We start from the raw sequence: 27,591 nt of genomic DNA, 5'->3' as shown, positions 1-27,591 counted from the left end.
AACATTTTAGTGAAATTACCACTCTACAGATGATACTTAGATCAGGATTTCCTTTTTGTCAGACAGTCTGATAGAGATGGAAGGCTGATAAAAGTGATCTGTTTAGATTTGATCGTGATAAGACACGCAGTGTTTTCATACTGGTGAAATCTTGTAGTGAAATCTGTACTGTATGTCTGTGTGGTTTTTATTAGTGGAGAGCATGCCAGGTTCCTAGCTTTCCAGTTACAGTTTATAGTCATCTGAGGTTCTTTTGCTGGTCCTGAGGTCTTATGTATTGTCATACACATATTTTTTTTATTTGCCATTTTGTTCATCATTAATCAAGACTATGGCCATTAATACCCATTTTTACTACTACTACTTTACTACCCCATTTTACTACTACTATTTACAATTTTGTTTCCTTAAATGTAGATTATAGCAGAATATACTACTGTAGTTTGAATTTATGCCATAGTTCTCTAGGTGATAAGCATCCAACATGAAAACATGTGTTAGTGTACTTTGGATACCTGGTTATTTCAGATTTCCATCAAGTTACTGCCTTCTCACTGCTACCTTGTTCTCCAATGCACTAAGGAGATTGGGGTACATTGTGATTATTTCTTGGTGTATTTGGAAGCGGTCATCTGTTCTGGACAGATGGGAGAAGTGTGGAAGGAAGAAGAGGAGGACTGTCCACTTCTGACAGATTTCATTACTGAATGGGTGAGCTGTAAGTGCAGAGGACATTAGGTTTTGGTCTTAGCTTGCTTTTAGCTGTGCTTCCTAGGCCGGTTGAAAGTACCGTTTAGCTGAGGTGAGAAGGCAAGAGTGGGTAGATGGTTTGAAGCTCAGTTAACATCTAGGCTAAAGGTCTCTGGATCTGCAGTATCATGACTTAAAGCTTCAGATAAGAAGCTTTGGTGTATTCTGGTGTATTGTTGAGTGGTGTTCTGGTGGGACAAGCAGTAATTAGTGTCCTTGTTCCATGATCTGAAATGGGTGTGCATTTGTTTGAATTGCATTTCAAAATATTAATTGTAGTGCTGTAAAAGCTGAAATGGTGTTTTACAATGGTAATCAGACAGTTTACTTGTGTTTGTCACTGAGTTGAGGTGAACTAGCTTGCTCCTGCTGTTGATTCGTCTTTCAGCTTCTAACGGCCATTTTCATAGGACTGTCAGTTTTCAAATTTATTAGGTATTCATAAATAGTCTGTGTCATGTTTGATCAATTGGCCAAAAGGTGAAGCTGTTCAACCCATCTTGCATATTGGTGATGCCACCAGCTGTGGCAGACATTAAAAAAAGAAAGAGAAGATGGAGCAGATGGCCGAAGTTCCATCAATATTTTTCTGCACTGGAGATTCTTTTATAACAAAGAAGAGCCTTGATTAAAACAAATTTGACTCGTCTGGGCTTTTCTGTCTGCGTGCTGTGTTGTTGCATTGAAGACTACAGAGTTACAGTTTTCAAATATGTTCCGTCACAAAGATGTGTAGTTTTGCTTAATAGGTTGGTGCTTTGGAACCTTGTGAATCGTTCATATGTTTGCAGTTTATTATTGGATGCTTACTGGAATGTGCTAGAATATTAATGTCTAATATAAATGCATGTTTTAATATATCTATGTTACAAAACTGATACTCTGCAGTTCAGATCAGCTCTTTACATTGCGCATTTATAGACTCACTGTTGCATATTATGTTACCTTCTTTTAGGTCAGTATTAGAAATCACTTTTCAAAAGTTAATCATAAAAGGACTGTACATATTTTAGAAGTTATTTTTTTATATGTCTGCAGGATAGCTGTTGGTTTGTGGATTTTTTTAGGCTTTTCACCAGTATGCTGTATTAAATAGCTAAAGCATTTTTAGCTATATCGAAGATAACACACAGCTGAAAATTGGAGGTGGAATGGCGATAAGTATTACATTTGTGTCTTACAAACAGCTGTACGTTTGTTTTCTTTCCAAACATCAACAAAGCAAACTTACGCTTCATATGCCACGGTTTTGGTTCTGTGGAATTGAAGAAGCGATTGCTTTTGGATTCTGCTAATATAAGGAAATACTACATGATCAGGGTCAGTGCTGCAATTGTTTTTAAGCAGGTGCTTATGCCACTTTAACATCAAGCATAGTAGGGGCTAGATCTTAAGACATATTAGCAATTGACATTTCTGAATCAGGTGAAGGTAAAACTCTTGCCTGCAGCGTGGTAGGAAGGGAAAGGGGAAAGAAATGTGGCAGCTATGTGTTAGCTACCATGTCATGTAAAGGGAACATGGATGTTAAACAAGGTGATAGAGAGGGGAAAATCCCTGTTAACCTTTTAAGTGCTTCTCCCTTCCTCTTCACACAGCAGATTTGTGCCTGAGGTTAAAACTAGGACTGTTACCCTGACAAATGTGGATGGGTTGTTTTGAGATAGTGGTGTAGATTTATTCCCAGGCTATCTTACTAGAGCTATGTAACGTGGTTGAGAGTGGGAAAAAGCTCCCTCTTTGTGATGATTGTGGAACCTGCACTAATTGCAGTTCCATCATGGCTGTTACCGTAATGATGGTTTCATTAGCAGTGTGTATGTCTGAGAATCCTGAGCTGCTAGTAAATTTAAATCTGTCATGGCTGGGCAAAGCTGCAGGCACTTACTTTAGTGGAGGTTTGAACTTAGATATAGATTTTCTATACTGGGGTTGGCTATAGATAATTCTTTGGTGGTGAAAATAATGAGCAACATGACGGGAAATTTACAGGGAGTTCATACTGTAACAACTTTGGTATATAAGATAGATGTGAACATTGTTGAAAACTAGATCAGATCTTGTTTGCTTACGTGTGGTGCAACACTACCTGCACTATGCTAGCCACTGAAACCTAATAGATATGATATGACAACTGAAAAAAATGAGAGAACAAAAGGCTTCAAAGAAAAAACCTCAAGTTTAGTGTTCTGAAGAAAAGGATCAAATACCTCTGCCTTAACTGAAGGTTCAAGAGCCTGTAATTTCCATCCTTAGAGATATGCCCTTGATCTTTTTTTGAATTTGGAGGATCTGAAGTGTCATGTTTATAGATGGGGAAAGCATAAATAAATTTAAAAATTCCTTTACAGGTCACTTTTAAATGTCTACCAGGTAGAATTGCTGTTTGAGAAGATGCTCATAGTTTGTGTTTGATGTGCATTTACAGTGTCCATATATGGGATTTGGTTTTATGATAAGGAAGAATGCCAAAGAATTGCAGAGCTCATGAAAAAGTAAGTGATGGGTAAACAAGACTTTTTGTGCTTTTTTTTTTATGTATGTATTTCTGTACATACATGCACATTATATTGCTAGGATGGTCAGACTTTTCTATTTTAAAGCTATATGTATAGAATTTGTTGCAAATAACATCACACCTGCATTTTGTATAAACAGAAATAAGTCAGTATATTGCAATACTTTTTCATCATTTGCTGTGCAGCTTTCCAGCTACATCAGAGTGTAACAGTTCATCTGATTTTTTTCCTGATGACTCAGAGATCTGTTTTGAAGAACTGTATTCTTTGGGGGTTTAATGTATTTTTTGTGTTTGGGGAGTTTTTAATGTTGCTGTTATGTTTTTTGTTTTTGTTTTTGGTATATCAGTGTAAATGTGGGCTATCATGAAGGTATACGGTAATAATACAGTTCTGTGGGGTTTATCCTGTTTATATATCATGGTTGGATTCCTGCTTCCTCATTTTGTAGGAATACGTACAAAATTCACTTTGTTTTTGGAATATAAAGCAAGACTTTAATTAGCTTTGAATTCATTACTTTTATGTACATAACATTATTTTCTACATGTTATATAATTTTTAATTTTGCAGTCAAGTCGGAGATTAAAATTTCAAACAGAACTGTATTCTCAGCTGTATTTTAATCTAACAAGATCATGGATATTTTTTTCACTCCACTGCTTTCTTCATGTATCCAGGACGGAAAGGGCTCATTCTTCTGCTCTGCCCTCTGGTTGGCCTAATGATGGGCTTATTTGCAATGATGCTTTTTTTTTTATTACTATATTCTGCAGGCTCTTGTGTTTGGAGGAGGAAGGAACGGAAGTCTTCTTACAGATTTTATCAATATATGCTATCTAAATTTTTTAGACCTATAATATAGAGGATATAGTAAAGGGTCTTAACAGGCAGAGACTGGATATACTTTGCCTGCACTGTAGAGAATTGGACGTATCATCATCTCACAGTTCTTTTAAGTGACAGGAGGAGGGATGACGTAAAGTCAGGTTTTTGTCATCCCAAGAAAAGCCATAGGAGGTAGATACAGTCAAGCTGACAGCATTGGGCACTAACAGAGTGCAATGTAAAGTCACTGTCAGACCTGTGAATCTGTCCTTTTCAAGTTATCTGTCCCAATCTAACAGCTTCTCTAGACAAAAGCATGCTGAGGAAGTGACATCAACTTTGATTGCTAAAGTTACCAAGTGCCCAAAAGCCCATTTATGTACCCTGCAGTACAAGTCCAAACAAGGCTCATCCTCACACATCTAAATCTGTAGCAAAGTGCTTTAACTCTTCTACCACTATGTTCCAGACAGGATTTGTTATAAAATACTGGATGGGAAGGTAGTCATGTTTCCTCCATATCTCTTCTTAAAGTAATACCTGCTGCTTTTCATTTTGCAGTGACAAAACTTTGCGAAACACAGACTGTGACAATGGTGGAGGTTTGTTTAGGAGGTTTTGTTGGTTTTGCTGAATATCCTACTGCAATAAAATGTGTCAGTTTTGACCCAAGAAATAGCTGATGGGGACAAATTCACAAAAATAAGCAATGAACCTTAGGAAACCCAGTTTTTAACAGCTCATTTTAGTTAACTAGCTCAAGTTTCAGTTGGTGGTGATTAGGTACTCTCAAACTGGTAATTTACTACAATAAAAACTAGTTTTCAGAGGATTCCTGCAATTGTAAACCACGTGTAGTGGTTTATAATAGCAGCATTTCATATAGATAAAAAATACCCTGTCGCTCAGCCAATTGGCTGTGTGTTTTAATTCTCAGCATTCTACAATAATAATAAAACAGCTGGGGCAGGAAATTGGTTATTTGCTAGTAGTTAATGACTGATTTGTGTGTGTTTGCCATCCTCCACCACCATCAGAACTGAATAACACTCTAAATTTCCTGCTCTTTCTGGGTATAGAAATTAAGACTGAGTTACTGAAATTTTAGTCTATGGCCTACTGTATTCAAGAATGGAGAAAAAGAATCTCACGGCTGGCCAAACTGTGTTTTAATATAGATCTTTTAATAGAGATTTTTTAAACATTTAAATATAGATGGGGTAAAAATAGTTCTGATTAATAAAGTAGTTGTGGTTAAACTCTTTATGTTTTATCTGGTTTTTGTCTTGTGTATTCTCCTCTCACCTCCAACTTTCAGCTTAACTCAACAGGAACAATTCAAAGCAAAGCAGGGCATGGGAACAGGAGCGTCCCCAATGATTGTGAATTCTGCTAATAACAAAGAAGTGGATATCTTACGAATGCTTACCAAGGCCAAAGATGAGTATACGAAGGTGAGACTTGCTGTCTACAAAAGTGAACATTTCTTTTTGGCAATACTGTGATACCAACTTACATTACCATTTAAAACATAAAAGGTTTGGGTTTGTTTAAATAGTTTTACTCAATGTGAAACTGATTTTGACAGTGTGCTCTCTCATTTTGTGTAGGAGTGGCTGATAAAAAACTTTTGTCAGAATTCCCTAAAGATTCAAAAGAAAAGAATGTGGTCAATAAAAACCTCTGAAAGGAGAGCATATTTATGGTTGGTTATTTGTTGAATGCTGGGGGCGAGTATGAAGTGTAAATCAGCTTTCATTTGACCCTTGGAGCTCCTATGCTTATTGCTTTTTGAGTAGCACCTGGAAGTTGTGTCCTTCTTGTGGGTGGAGTATTCAAACCTGCTAGTAGTTTCTGTAGTTTGTACAAATAGCTTCCTTCAGAGACCTTTTAACAGCGAAGTTACTGCTTTTAATTGTGGTTGTTAGCTACCTTCAAATACTAATAGAAGGCAATTAAAAGGTTGAAATGTAGTGTAATTTCAGCCCATGTGCTGCTTTGGTCTTCTGAGGCTTCTAAATAAAGAAGTAACTAATGGACTAATAATATTTTCTATTATTGAGCAATCAAAAACGTTTTACTTTGGGGAATAAACATTAGGAATTTTAACTATTCATATATATGCTGCAAATTGTTACAGAGCCTGCAGGTTCCTACTGCAGTTTCCTGTATTTCATGTTTTGTTGTGCAATAATAAAACTCATATGTGTTATTGAATCTAGAAATATATCTTAAACATAGCAATTTGAAGAGAGGAAAAGTTATTTTTCTGAAATGCAGCTACTAATAAGATCCTCAGAAAGACAATAGCAAACTATTTGAGTTATGTTGAAATGTTTTTATTGTAGAATAGCTTCTCTTGAAGCTTAGGACCTTTGTATTTTCTGTAATAAGAATTTAATGTAGTGGATTTTTTAAGAGTGTAACTAACTTTGAGGAGTACGCATTTAAAGGTTACATGTGAAATAAAACACCCCTCCTTTTTTTGTTAATGGAACTTTATGTTCTTAAACCACTAAAATACTTTTTAAAAAAATGTCCTTCTCACATTTGCCTTCTTTTGATCTCTGGTGAGAAGAAGTGGTATTAGCTGGCCTCATAATGATTGATAGCTGAGGAGATAAAGTGCTGAAGAGCTGCTAGGATAGAGAGCAAAGCATGACAAAATGTGTTTCTCTTTGACCATTGTGCCTTTTCTTGTCCTACAAGACAAGCTCTGGTTTTATCTCTGTGCTATACACTTCTTCTACAGCATCCACCTATTTACTGCACCAAATTTGATCTAAGGGTCAGATTAGGTAGGCATCCTTTGTCAGGTTGATGTGGCAAAAATAACTGAAGTGTTCTTCATTACTGAGGGGACACAATGATTTGATAAGAACATAATTTCTGGTAGCGAGCAAGCACAGCCTCTGGACTTCTATTTCTGGTTTTGACTGTTTCTTTCACTTTTTTGTCTTTTAACAAAACATTCCAGTGGTACTGCACTGCCCAAAGAGGAATATAGTTTCTAAGTTTTCGGATGCCTTAGCTTTTGATTTGTTAACTGTGTGAAAGACTTGATAGTAGGATCCAGAAGGCCTAGCTTTCCTGAGGGCACTGTGCCATACTCAGCCTTGATGATGCAGAGACTGCGCTGCTATTCTTAAACAGTCTGAATTGGTTCTCTCTGTCTCACTTAAGCGGGGCTCTGACTGGAAATCTTTACTACCGCTCTTTGACAGCATCTTTGTCCTCCTTAGTTCCTCTCTTCTGCTAAACACCTTGTACACCTTCATATCATGTTCATTAATGTCATCTTGTGGCTGCTTTAGGAAGAAATCTGCAGCTTCCAGGGCTTTATAGCTTTGCACTCAAGCTCTGACAACTTCAAAGTCCTCTTCATCCCTTTCAGCATAGGCATCTAAGTACAGAAGCTCTTCTAAGTTCCATCAGGTCTTGGCTGACCTTCTTTCCTTGTATCAGACCTTCTAGCACCTCCTCCTTCTACTTGACAGGTCTTTGCAGTTACATGTCTCAAAGTCAGGTTTTTGCTACAGACCATGAGATTGGGATGTGACATGATATTTGCTTCAGGAGAAATGCAGTACTGAAGTACTATGCTTGCCCATTGTCTTTTTACTTTGAAAATGTCCTGGTCAGCTTGAGCTTCATATTGTACATGTAGATTTTGAAATCTCACAACATAGAGCAGTTGTTTGACTCCAATGTCTCTGACCATACCAGACTTACCTAAAATATCCTCAGTGATGGTCTTGTTCTTTTTTGATTGACATTTACCACATATGTCTGCTTTTTTCCAATGTTTCTTAGCCTTTCTTTGGCTTGATCTTAGAATCTTTTGATTTCTTATGCATCTTTTGTAGGAACATAGCTTTGAACAAGTCACGTGACTAAAGGACAGACCAGTGAACCAAGCTGGAGTAATTGTCAAGTGTAGTAGGTGATGAGTACTCTTCTGGTTCTATCAGTAAAGAGCATGGTGACATTTCTTTCATGCTGTTTTTGCTCTTGATTATGGCATACGATATCTTCTTTACCTGTCCACTTGACAGTTGCTTAAAATGTCATGTTGTTGCTCCGAACTTACTCATCAGCAAGGCCATGCTCTCCATCTGCCAAAATGACTTTACATTCTGAGCTTCTGAAATCATCACCACAGGTTTTTTTTGGTTTTTTTTTTTTTCTCTTCAGCATACTTCTCTCTAGCCTTGTTATCAAATCATGGGAATGGTACCAGATCAGTTCAGTGTCATTCTCTATAGGCCTTTGTATATACTGCCATTCATTTTGCTGAGGAATTTGGTCTGAAAAATGCTCACGTAGTGAGAAACTCCACTGTTTCTCACTTCATTTTTATATGCTGAGTCCTGTGGTCATGCAGAGTATGACAGTAGAAGCTAAGGTACTCACAGTTTCTGAAGAATTCAGCCTATTAAAATACCCTGGGGAAATAAGGATATTATTTAAATTCTGGAGAACTCATTGTGAGATATACAAGAGTATGTTATTAATCATGATAAAGTTTAAATACATGCTTCTATGATTTTAACCCCAAACATTATGCTGAAAAATAGCAGTAAGAAGGAGGTATATTGAAGAAAAGGCAGCATCGTTAGAAAGAGAACAGTTTGGGAGAAGAAAAGCTATTTAATTTTACTGAAGTATGTTTTTTTTTCTATGTGGGATCTGTGCAGTCTAAACCAGCAAATTATCTGCACTTCACAGAATCACAGAATCCCAAGGGTTGGAAGGGACCTAAAAAGATCATCTAGTCCAACCCCCCTGCAAGAGCAGGGTAACCTACAGTACATCACACAGGAACTTGTCCAGGCGGGCCTTGAATATCTCCAGTGTAGGAGACTCCACAACCCCCCTGGGCAACCTGTTCCAGTGCTCTGTCACTCTTACAGTAAAGAAGTTCTTCCTGATGTTAACGTGGAACTTCCTATGCTCCAGTTTACACCCATTGCCCCTTGTCCTATCATTGGATATCACTGAAAAAAGCCTAGCTCCATCATCCTGACACCTACCCTTCACATATTTGTAAACATTGATGAGGTCACCCCTCAGTCTCCTCTTCTCCAAGCTAAAGAGACCCAGCTCCCTCAGCCTCTCCTCATAAGGGAGATGTTCCACTCCCTTAATCATCTTTGTGGCTCTGCGCTGGACTCCTTCAAGCAATTCCCTGTCCTTCTTGAACAGAGGGGCCCAGAACTGGACGCAATATTCCAGATGCGGCCTCACCAAGGCTGAGTAGAGGGGGAGGAGAACCTCTCTTGACCTACTAACCACTCCCTTTCTAATGCACCCTAAGATGCCATTTGCCTTCTTGGCCACAAGAGCACATTGCTGGCTCATGGTCATCCTCCTATCCACCAGGACCCCCAGGTCCCTTTCCCCTTCGCTACTTTCCAGCAGGTCACCCCCCAACCTGTACTGGTACATGGGGTTGTTCTTCCCCAGATGCAAGACTCTACACTTGCCCTTGTTAAATTTCATCAAGTTTCTCCCCACCCAACTCTCCAGCCTGTCCAGGTCTCGCTGAATGGCAGCACAGTCCTCTGGTGTGTCAGCCACTCCTCCCAGTTTTGTGTCATCAGCAAACTTGCTGAGGGTGCACTCAGTTCCCTCATCCAGGTCATTGATGAAAATATTAAACAGCACTTGTTTTAGTGTAGATCAAATACGGCCACAGGAAGCACTTATTTGGACTATGGAGAAAACTTTCATCTGGTAATATATTAGGTAAGAGGCTTAACTGTCATTAAGTGAATGAGACACAACATATGTCACTAGTCAGCAACTGGGTGGAAAAGTGGTTTAAGAATAATTCAGTCATTTGTCCAAGTGTATTTAATTTTTAAAAAGAAATTGTGAAGTTGCAGAAGGCTCCATACTAGGACATTGTTGAGAGTCCATATGGACTGCCTGGAAATTATGAGAAAATAAAGTTTGTAGGAAAAAACAAGAACAGCAAAAAAGTTACTAAGTTCAAGGATAACAATGTGTAAGCTAAGAAGAACCTAAGAAAACAATCTGTTTGAGCAGTACATTGATAAATTTAACTCAGAGCTAATAAATGGAAAGGAAACTTTTCCTTAGTGTAAAAGCTTTAATAGTTATGTTAGTGTTGTAGGCTTGTTTTCTGCACTGTTTCTTCATCGCTTCTTTCTGTTATGATTGTTCATAACAGTCCATTCATAAACATTTTAAATATTAACTGCTTAGCAAACTTGAAACTTTAGTTAAGTGTAGGTTTCTTTCGAGTGCTTCCAGTAATCAGGCTTTGAATCATAAATAAAGGAAGTAAGCATGGGCTAGCTTTAAAAGAAAATGGTTTTGCTTATCATGTATAGTCTTTAGACTTAACTCTTTATTTAAATTTTGGGACATCTTTGGTCATCAGACTTGATCTGCACTGTGAGATGGGTAGCAAGGCTCTGGGTGAATGAGATACCACATTCTACTAAAAATATTTCTTTGATTTTTCTCTTTTCCCATGGAGAACAAAAAGTGAGTTTAAATACATTCATATGTTGAATGTGGCCTATTCAAATTAGCCATGAGGCACTTGCTACATGATTTCATATGTAACTGAAATTCAGTTTTGCTGTGAAGCTCTGCATTACTGGCAAAGTCAGTATGCTCTTCATGTTTTTTTTCCAATCTAGTGCTTGAGGAAGTTTCTCACTTTATGCAGCAGGGGTGTAGCAGGAAAAAAGAGACAGGTGCTTGTTCTCTCTTGAAACTGAATAGCTAACCACCCTGTGGCATGATTGCGCATGCTTTATTTCTAAGAGCGTCATTTGAACCAAAAATTGTCATTCAATAGGAGAAAGCCAGGTACATGAGAGGAACTACGTTTATACTTCACAGTCAGAAATGCACTGCAGAAGCTCTTGACTGTCCAAACATCACAAGGTGATTTTTCAGGAGAGATTCACAAAATCATTGACACTGGAAGGGATCTAAGGAGACACTCAAGTCCAGCCTCCCCATTTACAGGAGTATCAGCTATAGTGGGTTGCTCAGGACTGTGTTAAGTCAGGTTTTAAATATCTCCATGTACAGAGACTCCACAACCTCTCTGGGCTACATGTTCCAGTATTCAAACATCCTTAAAGTAAGCACGTTTTTTCCTAAATTTAAACAAGACTTTGTATATTCTGTTTTTTCCCTTATGCCTGTTGTCCTCACTATGTGCCACTGAGAAGAGTTTGTCTCAGTCATCTTTACTTCTTCCCGTCAGGTATTTGTCTACATTGATACTACACCCTGAGCCTTGTCTTCTGGAGACTAAGCCTCTCCTTGCTTGACAGGTGCTTAAATCAACTTCATAGACTTCCAGTGAACACAGTCATGTGTGTGTATGTGGGAATCCCAGAACTAGACGTAACACTGCACTGCTCAGTAGAAGGGTCTAGCCAGTGGTCTCAGTGTTGAGCAGAGTTGAAGGATCACTTCCCTTGATGGAAATGCTCTGCTTAATGCAACCCAGGATGCTGTTGGCCTTCTTTTACCACAAGGGCATGTTGCCAGTTCATCTTAAATTTCTTTAACACCAAGGTCCACCCAGATCCATATCTGCAAAGTTGCTTTTCAGTTAGTACAGCACCATGTAATAACCTGTACTACATGGGGTTATTCTTCCTCAGTTCCCTTTATTAAACTTCATGTTCCTGTCAACCAGTTTCTTCAGCCTGTTAAGGTCCCTCTGAATGGCAGCACAACCATCTGGTCTGTTAACTACACAGCCCTATTTTATATTGTCTGAAAGCCTGCTCTGCTCCATTATTCAGGTCATTAATGAAGATGTTAAGCAGCATTGACCTCAATGTCAAACCCTGTGGCACACCACTAGCGAGTGACTGTCCTCCAGTTGGACTTCATGCCAACAATATTATGAGTCCAGCAGATCGGGTAGTTTTCTGTCCATCTCACTGTCCACTTACCTAGTTTGCACATCAACGGTTTGTCTTTGAGGATGTTATGAGCGACACTGTCAAAAGCTTTGCAAAAGTCAAATATATCCACTGCTCTCCAGTCATACACTGAGCCAATTATCTCACTGTAAAAGGCTACTGGGTTGCTCAAGTATGATCTTCTCTGTGTAAATCCATGCTTGCTACTCCAACTCACTTTCTTGTCCTCAGTATGTTTAGAAATGGCTTCTACTAGGAAGCCATTTGTTTCATTGCCTTCCCAGGAATTGAGGTGAGGCAAACTGCCCTGAAGTTCCCCAAATCCTCTTTCTTGCCCTTCTTGATGGTAGTACTGATGTTTGTTTTCTTCTGGTCCTTGCCCTGACCCACTCCCGCAGTTGCTATTACCTTTCAAAAATAGGGTGTTATCACAATGATAGAGGCAGGTCTCTCAGCTCTGAGTGCGTCCCACATGCTAACCCGATCCTCCTCTACCAAGAGAAAATCTTCATCACTCCAGACCTTCCCACCAAGTCTCAGGGGCTGGGATTCCTGAGGACAAATGTTGCAAAGCAGACACTGTGTAGCTCCTCAGAGCCCCTTGAGCTCCCTTGAGAAATCAAGTTCTGTTTTACAAAGCAGCCCTGGAACCAGAGTGTCCTGTTTACTACTGCAGTAGGTGTCGAAAATGGATTAAATGATTAATTTTGTATGTCTGAGAGGAGGGGTTGTTTTCTCACCTAACACATTTGCATTCTAAGGAGTTTGTCTCTGAAAGTTCTGGAAAGGACACTGACATTTGCATAATTGCGCAGCAATGGGTTTGAAGTGTGTCCGAGCGGCTGTCCCATCCACAGTTCTGTCCCAAGTAATGTAAAAAACAAGACTGGGGTCTTTGGAGGAAAGCATGAGAAACCAAACCTGATCATTCCTTCCCCAACCATTAGATCTGCCGCATAAATTTAAATCCCATCAAATTCAGGTAATTAACTGTTAATATTCTTGTTAGGATTAGCTTTGTTAGGTAATTCTTTAAGAAATCTTTCCAGGTTCTTGGATTCAATTGTATCAGGTGACAGTGACTTCCAATATATTTTCTGCTGACAATAGCATTCCTTGAGTACATAATGCTTGTTTTAGTTCCATTGATTATGTTCTTATTTTTTGTACAATGAAACTAGGACCATCTTGTTCTCCTTTTCCTATTCCATTTATTATTTCTTTTTTCAGGCACCATTTTCTGTGCATTTCTTCTGAATTAAATCATGTCTTTCCATGTCCCTGATCACTTTTAGTCATCTGTCTATGCTCGTGTTTTTGTAAATATTTTTATTAATCCTGTCATATTTAGTAAGAAAACACACTGGTTCTAAAAATTGATTAAACCTTTAATTACTTTTCTTTGCGGGTATATGCATCCTCCACGTTCCCACAATGGAATATTTATGTAAAAGACTTTGAGTTATAATTCCGATTTTTAACAAAAAGCATTGAAAATGTTCTTTATGGCCATATTAGTCCTTCATCTATTTGAAGTACTACTAGCTGTCTGCTAATGCAGGAAAAGCATGTCTGTTGCTTGGTTTCTAAGGTGCTTTCTAAAAATTATTTAATGCTTTCTTAAGTGTGGGAAAAGCAGAAGATAAGAAAAAGAGCTGAGATTTAAATAAGAAGGAAACCTCATGCTTGGGAAGTCTTGGAATCAAGTGTTTATTTTTACATGTGCTTTGTGGGTTTAGAAAATTAGGTTGCAGTTGTTGTAGTTCTTTCAATAGCATGATATTTCATAATCAGTGCTGCAACTAGTATTTTTGGTTACTGAATATCTGGGTATGTCTGTATTTTACTATAGTGGAGAACTAAGGGAAAAGATACTGTCACACTTACTAAAAACCACTTATTTTCTGTTGCAGTGTAAGACCTGCTCAGAGCCGAAACAAATAACCAGTTCCTCTGCAATCTATAACAACCCCAACCTAATCAAACCAATTCCAGTGAAGCCTAGTGAAAATCAGCAGCAACGAGCAAGCAAAACAAGCAATGAGCAGCAAAGCAAGGTAAAATGCTTTGTGTGTTTTCTGACCAGCGCTGCTGTAATCAAGTAACCATGCAGGGATATGTATTGGAGTTGGAAGGTCAGTGCAAGAATTTGAGGTGGAATGACTGTAAGGAATTATTATAGTGCAAAACTGATCTGTTTCATAAAAAGCTCCGCAACCCCCACTGCATAATGTGGAAGCATGTAAGTCACAGGCATACTATCCTGATGCAGCGAAGAAATACCAGTCTTTCAAATTTCAGATGCTACTGTGATTACAAACTGGCCTAATCAGTTGCTGGGCCACAGTTTTTGTGTTTTCCTTTTTTGTTTTGGTTTGGCTTTTTGTGTGATTGTTTTTTAGGTTAGTTCTTTAAATAAAGAAAAGTATCTTGGTATCTCTTAAAGTTCAATCACACTGCAGCATCCTAAAAGCTGAATTCAGCTGTGACATGAAGATGCACAAGAAGTGGCACTACTTCATACATGGGGAGACTTCTCTTTCTTACTAATATTGTACTGATGGCTGAAAGGGAAGATGCTCTTTCATGGTGTTTGAAGTGAAACCACTTCTATCTCTCAGATTCACTGCTATTCTCCCACATTAGCAGGTTGGCAACTGTTGTCTTGCCCTTCCTATGTGACAAAACTATTAAAAATCCTCTTGGGAGAAAAGAGCATATTGGTTTTCTCAGCTTTTCCTTGAATACTGCTGGCTAAGTGTTGTCACCACTTAATGTAACTTATGCATGAGGGAACTATGTTTACTTTTTTCCTTTGTCCGCTCACAGAATGTGGATCCTGAACCACAGCACTTGTCTTTGACAGCACTGTTTGGAAAACAAGAGAAGATGGATGTCTCAGAACCACTTAATAAGCAGAACCAAGAGAATCTTCCTATTAGGCAGGGTGTAGTACGTTCACTGTCCTATGAAGAACCTAGCAGGCATTCACCCTCTGCAGAGAAACAGCTTTGCCCCGCCATTCAGAAGCTTATGGTGCGTGGGACAGACCTTCATCCGCTTTCTGAGTTTCCTGAGAACCGACTTTGTGAAAATGGCAGTACCCACCCTGTGGGTGAGACTTTCACAGGACTCTTCCAGCCTGTGACTTCTCATGGTATTGCATCATCTCATGTAGTTCAGGATACTGCTGGCACTCAGAGCTTATTGCAGAAATTACAAAGTCAGTCAGGGACAGTGCCTAAAAAGGATGCCAGTGCAACAGGATCTGTGAACTCTACAGCTTCTGTGTTCAGCAGGACTCCTGCTCCTGTTGGAGCACCAGCAGCACCAGTAAATAACATGAGCCAGCCACCTTTGGTATATTTCAATGGTTCCCTACCAGGCCAGACTTTAGAGTCTCAGACACTTGGTAAAGAACAATCCAAACTTCCTAGACAGCCACTTCCTCTCTCAGGCAATCAAGCAGCCAGTTCTGGAGTGATTTCACCTCAAGAGTTACTGAAAAAACTCCAAATAGTGCAACAAGAACAACAGTTGCATGTATCCAGCAGACCAACCTTGGCAGCTAAGTTTCCTGTCGTTACTCAGAATACCAATACGTTGAAACCACTGGATTCTTGGATAGAAAAGGCACCGGGTACAGAAAAACAGAGTGCTCTCTTTCAGGTAAATGGGAAGCATCAACATTTAATAATAAAAAAATAAATCTAGCAATCTTTTGAACTTGGTGTTTTGCAAGGTTAGTCTTTGTTTCATTTTGACCAGTGTATTCTTGCTATTCTTACCACATGTTGCTGTACATAGTTCATTTTGCAGGGGATGATATAACAACAGCAAGTAAGTTCTGATTTACTAAGCTGTGATACTGTAAATACTGACGGCTACACCTCTTGCACATCAATAATGACCAAAAATACTGCAGTCTTGGGTTTTTCTAGAGGCACTTTGAAAAGTCACCTGGTTTTCAGTTGTACTTACTTTGAGGTTTCTCATGTGGTTACTGAATGTAATATTTTGGGTTTAATAATTTTTCTTACAAAATTAGTCATGGCTTTCTCTGTGCAGGTATGCATTCCTTTGTATGCCTGTTGCTAACAGTGCCTTAAAGGTCAGTTGCTTTCTAACAGCAGTTTTCTGAATCTTTTTTGTATGGATGAATTAGCTGCCTCGTATCATAAGCACTACTGCGAGTATTCATTAGCTGGTTTTTTATTTGCGATGCAATGTCTTTTTTTTAAAAAAAAAAAAAAAAAAGGCTGTGTTCCTCAATGCCATCAAAAAATCCCGTAACCTTTAATTCTGGTGATTGTGACCCTAAAAGTCAGAGGGGTGTCGCAAAAAATTCAGGAGATGTCAAGAGAATGTGTGTCTCATGAGTACATTTTTCTGTTCTTAAGAAAAGCATCATGTGCAATTACAAAATGTCCCATCCTGGATAGCTGCTGTCTTTGTTAACAACTTCATTTTCTGCAGGATCTTTCTCACTTGAATGTCTTGAAATGCACTGTTTGAGGATGAATCTAAGTCCCTTTTAACTTACCTTATTGTAGACAGACTGTCCCCAAGATTTGTGTTGTGCTGCAGCCTGATTTGTATTGGAGTCTAGAAGTTACCCGAATGAAAAACTATTCACGTTTTCAGTGTAAAACTCAAAAGCTGCATTTCTATTGCAACTTCTTGAAAACCCTAATGAAAGACCACAGAATACTTCAGCATGTTCCAAGAATCCTCCTGATTCTAGAAAGTTTTCCTACACATGTAGAAGCTAAAACAGTCATTTAACAATTAAGGGCCACATCTGTCACTAACACTGTGACATGTCAAGATTTCTAATTCCGTGAGAGAGGTCAGAGGAAGATTAATTTGCTATAGCAAATAGCTCTCATTATTTTTATTCTTTTAATTAAAGCAGCATGACTTTGGATAATCTGTGCGAAAGAGTTTTGGGGGGATTAGTCACTGAAATTATTCAGGAGCAGTTGCTTACAGATAGTATTCTGACTTTCTAGTGGAGTGCTAATGAATTAAAACAGTATCCAGAGTCACAAAAGTTTACTTCTGTTTTCACTGGGAATGGATCTTGCCTGCTATAAATGAAGGAAATTGTCTAACTGGTACATGTACGGATAGCATGGAGACATTCCTTCTTTGAAGGTAAAATGAGGCAAGTGCCAGGCTGTGTAAGTCACTATACATAAATGAAAAATGGAAAATATGCTGATATATTTTCAAATTAAAAATCCATATACATGTTGATATTGCTAATGACTTTATTTGTGTATATTTGAAAAAGCCAATGCCAGCATTAATTGCAGTACGGAAGGGGAATTATTGAGGTCTGACATAATGCAATGTCAATGATTTTACTGTTTAAGTACTAGAACAATAGCTTGTGAGAAGAGTGAGATCTTCACTGGTACAAGTCTCATTCACTGTGATTATTGCTGCAAGTTTGCCTTTAAAAAAAAAAAAATGCAGCTGAGGAGACTCTCAGTCTCACTTCACATGGCTGTGAGCAGACCAAGTAGATTAAGACTGCCTATGTGTGGCTTCACAGACCAACAGCTGCTACCAAAACAGTGTTAGATGCAGTTCTTGTGACACATTTAGCAGCAGATTTAATACATAGACTGAAAATGATAATGAAACTATGAGTAATTATTGTTTCGGACGCCTAAAGCTCTGCAACCTGGAAGGAATGGCCTCTTTCACATGCAGCAGGTTGCCAAGAATGAAAAAAGGGGAGGAAGCTAAAAATGAAGGAGTGAGTCTGTGTTCCTGTAGAATGCCGTGATTTAGCCATATGAAATATGTCTATTTCTGAAAAAAAAAAAAATAAAAATATTGGAAGATAAAAATTTGAAATCACTTTTACAACCAACATTATTCTTTTCATAATATAATCCTTGCTGTAGACCAGAGGCTTTAAGTGCTGCCATGCCTGCAGACAGACATTCAAGTGAAATTGAATTGGCACAAGTATATCTGCACATGCTCATGCAAAATTGATCAAAGCAGATTCTGACAACAAATGCAGCAAAAGGTTTGTTCTCTGTAATTATTTATCTTTTGGTATTGCCTGCTCTACTACAATTAATTATACAGAAAAAGCAAATTCTGAAAAGTCTGACAGGAATGAAGAGATACCTGGACAGTGTCTGTTGTTGGAAACATTATTAAAGGAACACCCTAAATCCATCTAAAACAGCACTAAGAAAATGAAAGCAAGTCTTTCCTACAATTGACACATTACAAGTCCAAGTTTAAATTGGCTTCTCTGCATCTCCATATGGTGTAAGAACTGTGATTTCCCACATGGAAAGGAAGAGACCAGTTACCAAAAAATAAAAAATAAAAAGAGAGAGAAAGAAAGAAGAATAAAAGCAAAAGCTGAAGAATAATACTCGGAAGCATTCAGTCAGGTCTGTTGCCAGCCCTATTCTGTGAAGTATTCCTTATGTGGACAGTGAGTAACTTGTGCTTAAGATGCAATAAAAAAGCATTAATCTGCTGTGGTCTTTTAAGCATATGCATAGTGTTAGGCATGAGTTATCCTGATTATAGATACATGCATGCTGAAGTGTTTATGTTAATCAGAATTATGGGTTTAGAACTGCTTACAATAACCTTGACACAAATTTATCTTTTCTTCAGAAGGCCATTTATCTTGCAGCCCATTTTTCTCATTTGGAGCATTTTCCATCAAGAATGTATTTGGTACAGTGTTACATCTCCTGAATGTGTGCATGGTACCTAATATCTCTGGTGTGACCATCACATCATTACCTTTCAATTGTCCTGACTGCAGTTTCAGCACGTGATTGTAGACATGCAGAGGAGGAATGCAAATAGATACTTACAACTTGTTTTGAAAAGTAGTTTAAGATTCTGTTCTTACACATCAGTTTAAAAAATCTGAATTAAAATTGAAAGACAAAGCAATGTTAGCATTGTAGACAGCTTTATTTTAATGGGAATTGTCTTTAAAGTTCCTGAACCATTCTTACATTAAATGTTCTCAGTTTTAAGTAATGCCACTAAAAACAGTTAGAGGCCCACAGCACCCACCCAGGTGCTCGTGTTCCAGAGGAGCACTTGATGCACGTGGGATTCTGCATGCGTAGGAAGCAACAGAGGGTGCCAGTTTGCATTACAGGAGATCCAGTGCTTTCCTTAGTTCATGGTGTTACGTGAATTTGCCAGCTATCATGTCATCTTGCTGCCAGCAGCCACGCAGAATACCAAATAGGTGTCTCAGTGAGCGGTTATGCTTCTGAGAAGGAATTCTATATGCTGCAGTGGTTATTTTGCGTGTTTTTTTATCGTTCTATCTTTATTGCTGCACAACTGGTGGTAGACTCCTACTCTTACTATTAGTGACTCAGAGATTTAAGTGTTGACCTGATAGAGCTGGAGGTAATTCGGTAGAGACTGGATGAACAAGTAACTCAAGTTAGATTCTGTGGGGAAGAAGCTGATGAACAGCATTTTGGAAGAGCTGTTATGTCTTGTGAGAAATTTCTTAAAGCTGAAAGATTGGCCCAAGGGCTATTAAAGTCTCTAAAGAGCATTTTCAGTGCTTTCACCAAAAGCATAGTGTTATAAGAACTACATAGAACTAGTATATATAGAACTAGTAATGCCAAGATCAGCATCCCATTTTCTGCGGGGTGTCAGCTCTCCCAGTGGCTGAAGGTGATCTGAACCAAGTCTAAAATGAAAATATGCCTGTAAGTTTTTTAAAAAGCATGTTGTTCATGTAAATTTGTTAAATAGCGGAAGCCTTGAGCATGAAGTGTTAGCAAAAAATGCATTGCAGTGTTTGCATACAGAAACAAATGCTGTGCACTGAAAAATGATACTTATTTTCTGTTCTTTTGACACAAATATTTTAAGTTTTGCAGTAACCTGTAGATATTAGCTGTGTCACCAGTAGATGGCAATATTGCTTATTCCATATAGTTTCCATATGCTTGGCAAGTGCTACCAAAAAGCAGAGAAGACAAGTAATTTTTCATGTCTTTTAAACCACAACATGTGTACGTGTTTGAAAGTAGTAGCTGCATATTATTAAGTGCATAGTTTGCCTCAGGTTTTGTTTATTTGCCTTTGATTCTGGAGAGGAATGTCTTTTGGATTTGAAGGACATGTCATCTAGGTTTTGACATAGGATGTGTGGATTCAGTGTATTGGTGGGTCAGTTTTATCTCCTCCAGCTGCTCACCACCATTCCTTTGCTTGGAGGTTCCTGCCCTTGGAGAGCAGTTTGTATATGCATTCTTTAAATGACATTAGGGAGAATCATTTGGTGTAAGCAAACACTGCCGATTTTGCTTGAGGTAAATTATAGAGAAGTTACTTCAGCTACATCAGTGAGTAGAACAGAAGCGTTTTGATAACTGTCTGGAGGCAGTCAATCTTCCACAGGCAGGAGAACAATCTTCTTACAGGAGAACATCTGTGCAGTTTGAAGGTCTCACGCCACAGAGGGATGTCACTTTTGACTTAGATTGGTTTTCTTCTAAAAAGAACGTTGTTTTTCAAGCATAGGTGCACAAACATATGTACCACCTTCCTGTCTGAAGCAAACCTAAAGCGAGTTAGGAATGCCTTAACTCATTCAAGAGCTTGTAACACAGACCTGATGATTGCTGTTATGATTACATGCCATGGGGTAGGAAAAAGCTGTAGGTCAAGAGTTGGGTTTTTTTTTAGTAGAACTCTTTATTTGAGAAGCAATATTTACATAAAATGTTGTTGTGGTTTAAAATGTGAACTGGGATATTTTTGTATTAGGTGCAATATAGTGTGCTTCCTGAAATCCATGAGTCTTCCCTCACCCCTAATGTTTCTGCTTCCTAAAAATTTGCATAAAACAGCATGAGATCTCAGTCCTCCTTGTTTCATTCTATTTTTATTTGTATTGTAGTCTAACTAACATTGTTCAGAAATGTCTTGGGTAGAACAATCTAGGCATAAGTCAAGCTACCAAAATATGAATGTTTTTTAGTATTAAACTATGTTGTTTTGCATATCTGGGACATAAACCTCAGTTTTATTTTCTTAATGTTTCATCAAAACTGAAATGCAACTCAGGACACAGTAAAGTGATTCAGTAGCCTTTCACCTTCATACAGTAGCAATAAATCATCCTCCAGTCCAAAAGAGAGGAGCTTTGGTGAACTCCTATCAGTTGCTTTGTATGTTCTGTTCTGTGAAAAACAGATCGGGTACTTGAATAGAGAGAAAATTGCTGATTAGGATTAAGATTTATTACTATAATTACCTGGAGAGAGCTCTAATGTCTGCAAACTGAGTGAATAAACTTCCTATTATGTTGTACATTACATCTGATAGTATTTCCTAGTCCTGCTTGGTTTACAGTTCTAGGATGTTTTGCAAAATTTAAAAGTAAAAATTCTTTGACGCATATCTTTGCAGGTTGGCAGGGGTATGGTACTGAGGGAACTTGCAGAACTACTGCAGCATCAAGGTTTTCCTTCTCTTTGAGGGCCTTTTTGATCTTGTCAGTTGCATGTTGGTTAGGAGTCGGTTCTGTTTCTGACAGTGCCACCAGCTTACTGTGGCTTTTTAGATAAATCACTTAATCTTTGTTTTCCTTCCCCTTTCCTTAAGTAAAATAATAAGAAAATATATATATACTTACGTATATATTTATAAAGTAATTTGAAAGTTATAATTGGAAAACATTTTGGAAAACATTAGCTCTGTATTAGCTGCAGAGATTTGTCTTTAGTAGTGGTATTTGCATGTAAGTATATACACAAAGATTAAACATAATGACTTACTGTCCCTATGTAGAAGACTTTACAGCCGCATTCTCTAGGAGTGCTGATACTTAATAGTAGTCTGATTTTTGTAATAAAATGCTCTTGTCCTAAGGTCTTTCGTGTGTCAGATAGGCTTAATCACACTTGAATCCATTGCTTCAATCTCAAATTGAATGGAAGGTGTTTTAATCTGTAAATAGTTCATGTAGGTGGTCCTGGGCTGGAGTTTCATGTAACTGCATTGATAGCTAGCAGTCTCTGTACCTGTTGCAAATCAATCTGCGGTTTTCACCATCTGTATTCGCGTAGAATGAAGTAGATGAGTTTAATTGGTGACTTTGTTTTTATATGAACAGGTAATTTCACCTCAACGCATTCCTGCCACTGTGACTCCTACGTTGTTGATGTCCCCAATGGTGTTCACTCAGTCCACATCTGCTCCACCAAAAGCAAATGAAAGTGGGCGATTAGCAGCAGCAAACCAAGAACCCGCTGCTAGCTCAGCTAGCCTTCTCCTGCCACTGCAAAGCCCAGAGCCTTCTGTGGTCAACAGCAGCTCAATGACGAAGATGCAGCTGCAGGAAACACTTCTACACCTGATCCAGGTAGAGTGCCAAGAATTCTCCTTTGCTTAAAATCCCAGTACCCATTTTAATATAAGCACCCTGTGATCGGTTGCATCTGTCTGTCTAGAGAATAAATGAATAATTAAAATATATGCTTACGGTTGCATATGAACAGAGCACTATGGCATAGACTGAGGATGTGATAGCCTGTCCTTGCACCCTGCTGTCTTAACTGCATTTTGATTAATGCATCTGATTTTGGGCTCAGGAAAGAAAAAATTAGATGGAAAAGAAGAACGATGACTGAAAACTTTGTAAGGTGAATCTGTGAGCCAGAGAGAGATCTATTATATTTTTAGCTAAGAATAAATAATGGGTGATTATCCTGGCTGCCAAATATTACAGAGATGCATGTTAGCAGTAAGAAGAATTCAGATGGGATATGAAAATTGCAGGATGACTGTGAGCAACTTTAAAATATGGGTTAGATAACCTAAAACTATACTACTTCAGTTAATTCAATGCAGTTCTCTAGAACAAATGCTAAAATTCCTTTTGCTGTAGTTTTCCAGATTTAAATGTGACAAAGCATTAACAGTGTTATGTATGAGATGATTGTTTACTGCTCTGGGATGATATGAGTGATTATGAATACTATTTTCCTTAACTTGCCACGTGATGAATATCTGAAGAGCTGAAGTTGAGGAGAGATTATATAACTGAAGACCTGCTTACAAAGGACAAGGAATAGCAACACAGATTTAATTTTAGGCCGAAACTGTGTGCTTGTATGACTTTTGAATAAAAATACAAGTCATTATTGGAATGTTGAAGTTACTTGAAATGCAGTTTAAGTTCTAGATTCTGAGTAGGAAAGAAAGCAGTATCTTTAAGAAATTAAAGGCTCTTCTTATTTTTCCCCTGAATTTTTAGTTTGGGATTAAAAAATAAAGTTATCACTTTTACATACTTCAAGTGTCTGGGTAGTAGTAAAACCATATATGAAGTTAAAAAAGAAACTGCTCAAAGAAAATGGGATTTTACCCTCTTAAACTTACTTGCAAAATGTGCGTTTGACCCTACTGTTCTTGGTGGTAGTTGGGAATAACTAAATTACCTGGAAATATATTGCTGCCAGTTCCTTACCTGTTATTTTCCATTATATAAAACTACAATGCTCCTATTTTCCCCCAAATAGTATCTTGATTTTAATTATCCTCATATGTTTATATAAGCTACTTAGGACATTCTTTCTTAATGTGGGTTGACCCATTCTTGCAAATTGATCTGCAGAAGAAAAAGGTTAAGCAGGCATCAGAGCAAAGGGAGCAGCATCAGTTAGGAGCATTAAGTCTAAAAGAGCTAAACAAGATGCAAGGATTTGCCCAGGTAGGATTTAGTATAGGATCAAACCCCATGGTGTTTCACTGTTCTTGCAGATGTGTTTGGAATTATCACTGGAAACTACCAGAGGAATCTACTAAATGGGGGAAACTACTTTAGGAAATCCCTAGGTAAATGAGGGCTAAGAGAAGAAATTACAGAGTTGTATCTCCTCCATGTTATCATGTAAGAACTGTGGACTGAAGTTAAGTCCGCTGTGAGTCTGGAAAATCTGCTTTCTGTATACTCGTTACTTCTTATAGAGATACAGTCATGTTTGCTGCAGTGAAGTTTATATTCATGTTCAGTTCTTCTTAAGGCTCCTAGCAAGGCTTGGAAATAATCCATATTTTTGTAAAGGAAATAGCCTTTCTGTTGCTCACTTTTAAAAATAGAGTAAGGATGAAATGTAACTGATCCATGAAATGGAGAAACCTTCTAATCTCTTTACTCAGAACTCCTATCATGCACTAACAATTATCTGTTTTGTTTTTCAGAATGATGACAACTTCTTAAATATTATTTATGAAGCATATCTCTTCAGTGTGAGAAAGGCAGCAATGAAAAAGTCTGTGTGAAAGATCATTTTTAAATTCACTTTCTTCCTGAACTCTAGGAAAAAGGTTTCCAAATTTTCAAGTACATTTATGTTTAAAGAAATGAATGGTCTTAAGCATTTTGCATACGTGTAGATTTTGCGGGTTGGCAAGTACATGCTGTGTTGAGACAAGTGAGCAAAAACAGATTGTGCCTTCAGGGAGCGGAGCATCACGATACTGAAGACTTAATAACAAAATATCTTAAATTATTTTTCTTATATTGGTCCATACCTGGAATTGGTTTCCCTGCATAAGGGCTCAGTTCTCAGAATTCGGCTTCCTTTTTTACTTGGAGTGTTGGTCATTCGGTATTTGACGTGGATTTTCTCCGAAACGTCTGAACGTGCCCATCTCTGACCACATGGTGGCAATGTTGGATTATTTTTAGGAACCTGAAAATCCGAGTGGCAGCTCGGAAGGGAAAGTCTTGGGAAGGCTGAGCTGTCATCGGGCTTAGCTGACTGCAAAGCAGTTTAGATGACATGTCATGACTTTCCCCCAAATTTTTGTAGAAAAATCTTTTTCTATTTTAAGAAGAATATTTTTAGCTAGCTGTAGAATCTGGACTCTGCGGGTGTTTTGGGGAATTGGGGGGGAGGGTTTGTTTGTGAATGTACTTGCTATCAGCATAGCTCTGGGGTGGCACTGGATTCATGTTTCTATTATTCCAGATGCAATCTGCATATTGGATAAGCAATGTACAACTTTGTTAAGGGGAATGCTACCTGGTGTAAAACTCCTATTAAATTTTTTTTAGTGTGTTCTGGAGCACAGTGATTTCATTGATCTGTTTCTAAAGAAAATAAAATGGCTATTCCCTCCTATGTGCTGATTTCATTTCATTGTACCATGGACTATGTATTTACATTTGTGTGACTTTAAAATGACATTTACAATTGGCAGAAAACTCACAAGGTTTTAAATCAATTAGAATAAATGACTGACATAAATTGTATGTAGAATTTTTATTCGTATCTGCCACTGAAGTGCCAGTTTCCTACAGGTTAGAACCCAGAGTTGTTGCTGAGGAGGCATTTCTTTTGTGGATGCAGAGAACCCAATCTGTACTCCATAAGTAAGTATTCATTCTTCTTTACTATGGGCATTGGTGTAGGCACAGCTCAGTAGCTTCAGTAGTGAAGGTTCTTCAGTGTAAATTTGGATGCAGGTTTCACTTAGTATAGTTGTAGTGATTTAAGCACTTGCTCCCACTCAACATACATCTGGGCTTTCTCTAGTGCTCACGTTCTTTGAGAAAGGTTCTAAATATTGAAAAGTTGAGAGCTACTTTCTTTATCGACAAGTGAATAACCCCAAGAGACTCATGCCTACAGAACTGCTGGACTTTTCCCACACTAAATAGCTTGTAGAGAGCAAGTTGTGTTCTAGTTCCATTTTGTTACCAAACTGCTTATGATTCTTTTAGATTCAGTGAAAAGAACACGTCGAGCAAATACCAGGAAGGGCAGATTTAAAGATAGCAAGTCCTAATTCTAATCTTGTAGCCATAATAATTTATGTAGCCATTAAGGGTTATGGGATTCTACTGAGTTAATTGGTATGATTTCTGAATATACTGTGTGGAAGAAATTGAAATCTACACAAGAGAGTTTGTATGAAACTACATACATGCATAATTGGTGATTGTGATGCTGGAGTACCTGAGAGTGCAATTTAAAGATGATGGGGACACATAGTTAAGACCTCATTTGACACAGAACTTCCGTAATTGGTGGCTAAAAATAATCCTCAAACATCTCAAGCTGTGTCTGTGATAGGTTTTCTAGTCATGGGGGAAGCTTTTATTTACAAAAGGCAAGTAGGAGTTTTAAAACCATCCTTATTTACTGCTTTTCAGAGTAATGTAGCATTTACAAAAATTAAAGGCATATTTTTTAAAACATCCATTAACTCCTGATGTTTATGACAACAGTAGTATTGGCACTATGCTTGACATGCTGAGGCTTATCTTAAAGCAGACAAGGATAGAGCTAATTCAGGGTTTCTTCTCACTGCCTTCTCTTCTGGTTACATCTACACCAAGTAACACTGACGGAGTTGGACTTGTCACTGTATTATGCCATACGGGATTTCTGGGATTGTTTAGGAGGCATAAACTTGTCCTTTATGGAGTGAAGAAGGGTAGTTGCTGAAGAAGAGAAGTGTTATTTTAGCTGGCTTGCATGCTTACCTAGTACAAGGTAAGAAGGTAGAAAAAGCTCAAAAAGAAAATCTGAAATTATGACAATTAACCAAAGACAAAAAGTAGTGAGAGAATTCTGTTGAGAAATGAAGCCAAACTTCTTGTGTAGGCTTCCCTTTCAGATGGCAGGATCTGCTTCTTCAGAGATGTTTAGGAACTGGAGAGGTGAGCATGGAGTCATACTGGAGTGTAAAACTGTGCAGTGCCCCTTTCTTCTTTCTACTACAAGCTGAAGTATGTGTCTTGAGAAAAAGGCATTTTCCAGGAATATAGTTGGAGCCTTCCAGTACTGTGGGAAAGCTGGAGGATTCTTACCTAATACTAAAAAATTAATCTCTGCCTTTTGGTATTGTGTTTTGTTTAATAGCTTCTTTGTCAGCTCAGGCTGTCTCTTTATGCCGCCACATCTGTGCATGATACCAAAAAGTTTGGAGGTCACCTCCAAACTAAAGTGTTTCTGAACACTTGGGTTCCCTATTTTATTATGTTGTTTTTAAGACACTGTTAGAAGTAGGGAGTCCTTGAGCTAGCAAGGCCACAGCAGTTAAGATTGCCTTTCTTTAGGCCTATTTTTTTTTTAACCTGGAGAAGGAAAAAAGGTAACAAGCAGAAAATCAGAAGGTGTGTAAGCATCACATTAACTCTGCTTTAGATGCTGCCACAGTATGCATGTATAATAGTTTTTAATTGTCTGTGTAATATACTACTGTTTGGGGTTGGGCTTGGTGTTGTTCTAGTAGAATAAATATCTCATAAATTGGGGCTTAGCAAGAATTCCAGAATTTGGAGCAATGCTTTATACATTAATCCCAGTCTCAGCCTTGAATTGATACTAGCTTTCAGTATAGTTCCACTTAACCACTGACCACTTCCTTAGAAAATTCCACACCTAATAAGCAAGAATGAGAAGACAAGGAGTAGAAAATCAGTGAAATACTTAAGTATAATCTCTCTCAGTGTTTATCATTGAAATCTGTAATATTCAGTGAAGGCATCCAAATCTTTTCTCACAGAAACTTCAAAT

At 38.1% G+C, this 27,591-nt stretch overlaps 1 protein-coding gene across 3 annotated transcripts in view; it reads left to right on the top strand.

The window, feature by feature from the left end:
- The window catches only part of DCP1B (decapping mRNA 1B), a 47,401-nt gene extending 22,213 nt beyond the window's left edge, over positions 1-25,188 (top strand). For all 3 annotated transcript variants that reach the window (XM_065682652.1, XM_065682656.1, XM_065682663.1), the window contains exons 4-9: positions 3,179-3,245; positions 5,416-5,551; positions 13,936-14,079; positions 14,852-15,691; positions 22,173-22,421; positions 24,263-25,188. In XM_065682652.1, coding sequence (XP_065538724.1) covers positions 3,179-3,245; positions 5,416-5,551; positions 13,936-14,079; positions 14,852-15,691; positions 22,173-22,421; positions 24,263-24,343 — 1,517 coding nt within the window. In that variant the 3' untranslated portion in view covers positions 24,344-25,188. The remainder of the gene's footprint in view (positions 1-3,178; positions 3,246-5,415; positions 5,552-13,935; positions 14,080-14,851; positions 15,692-22,172; positions 22,422-24,262) is intronic.
- The last annotated feature ends 2,403 nt before the right edge of the window (positions 25,189-27,591 follow it).

The sequence above is a fragment of the Lathamus discolor genome, chromosome 1, assembly GCF_037157495.1.
Source record: "Lathamus discolor isolate bLatDis1 chromosome 1, bLatDis1.hap1, whole genome shotgun sequence".
Classification (NCBI taxonomy): domain Eukaryota; kingdom Metazoa; phylum Chordata; class Aves; order Psittaciformes; family Psittacidae; genus Lathamus; species Lathamus discolor.
Note: the sequence above shows the minus strand (reverse complement) of the source record. Positions and strands in the feature narration are given on the sequence as shown.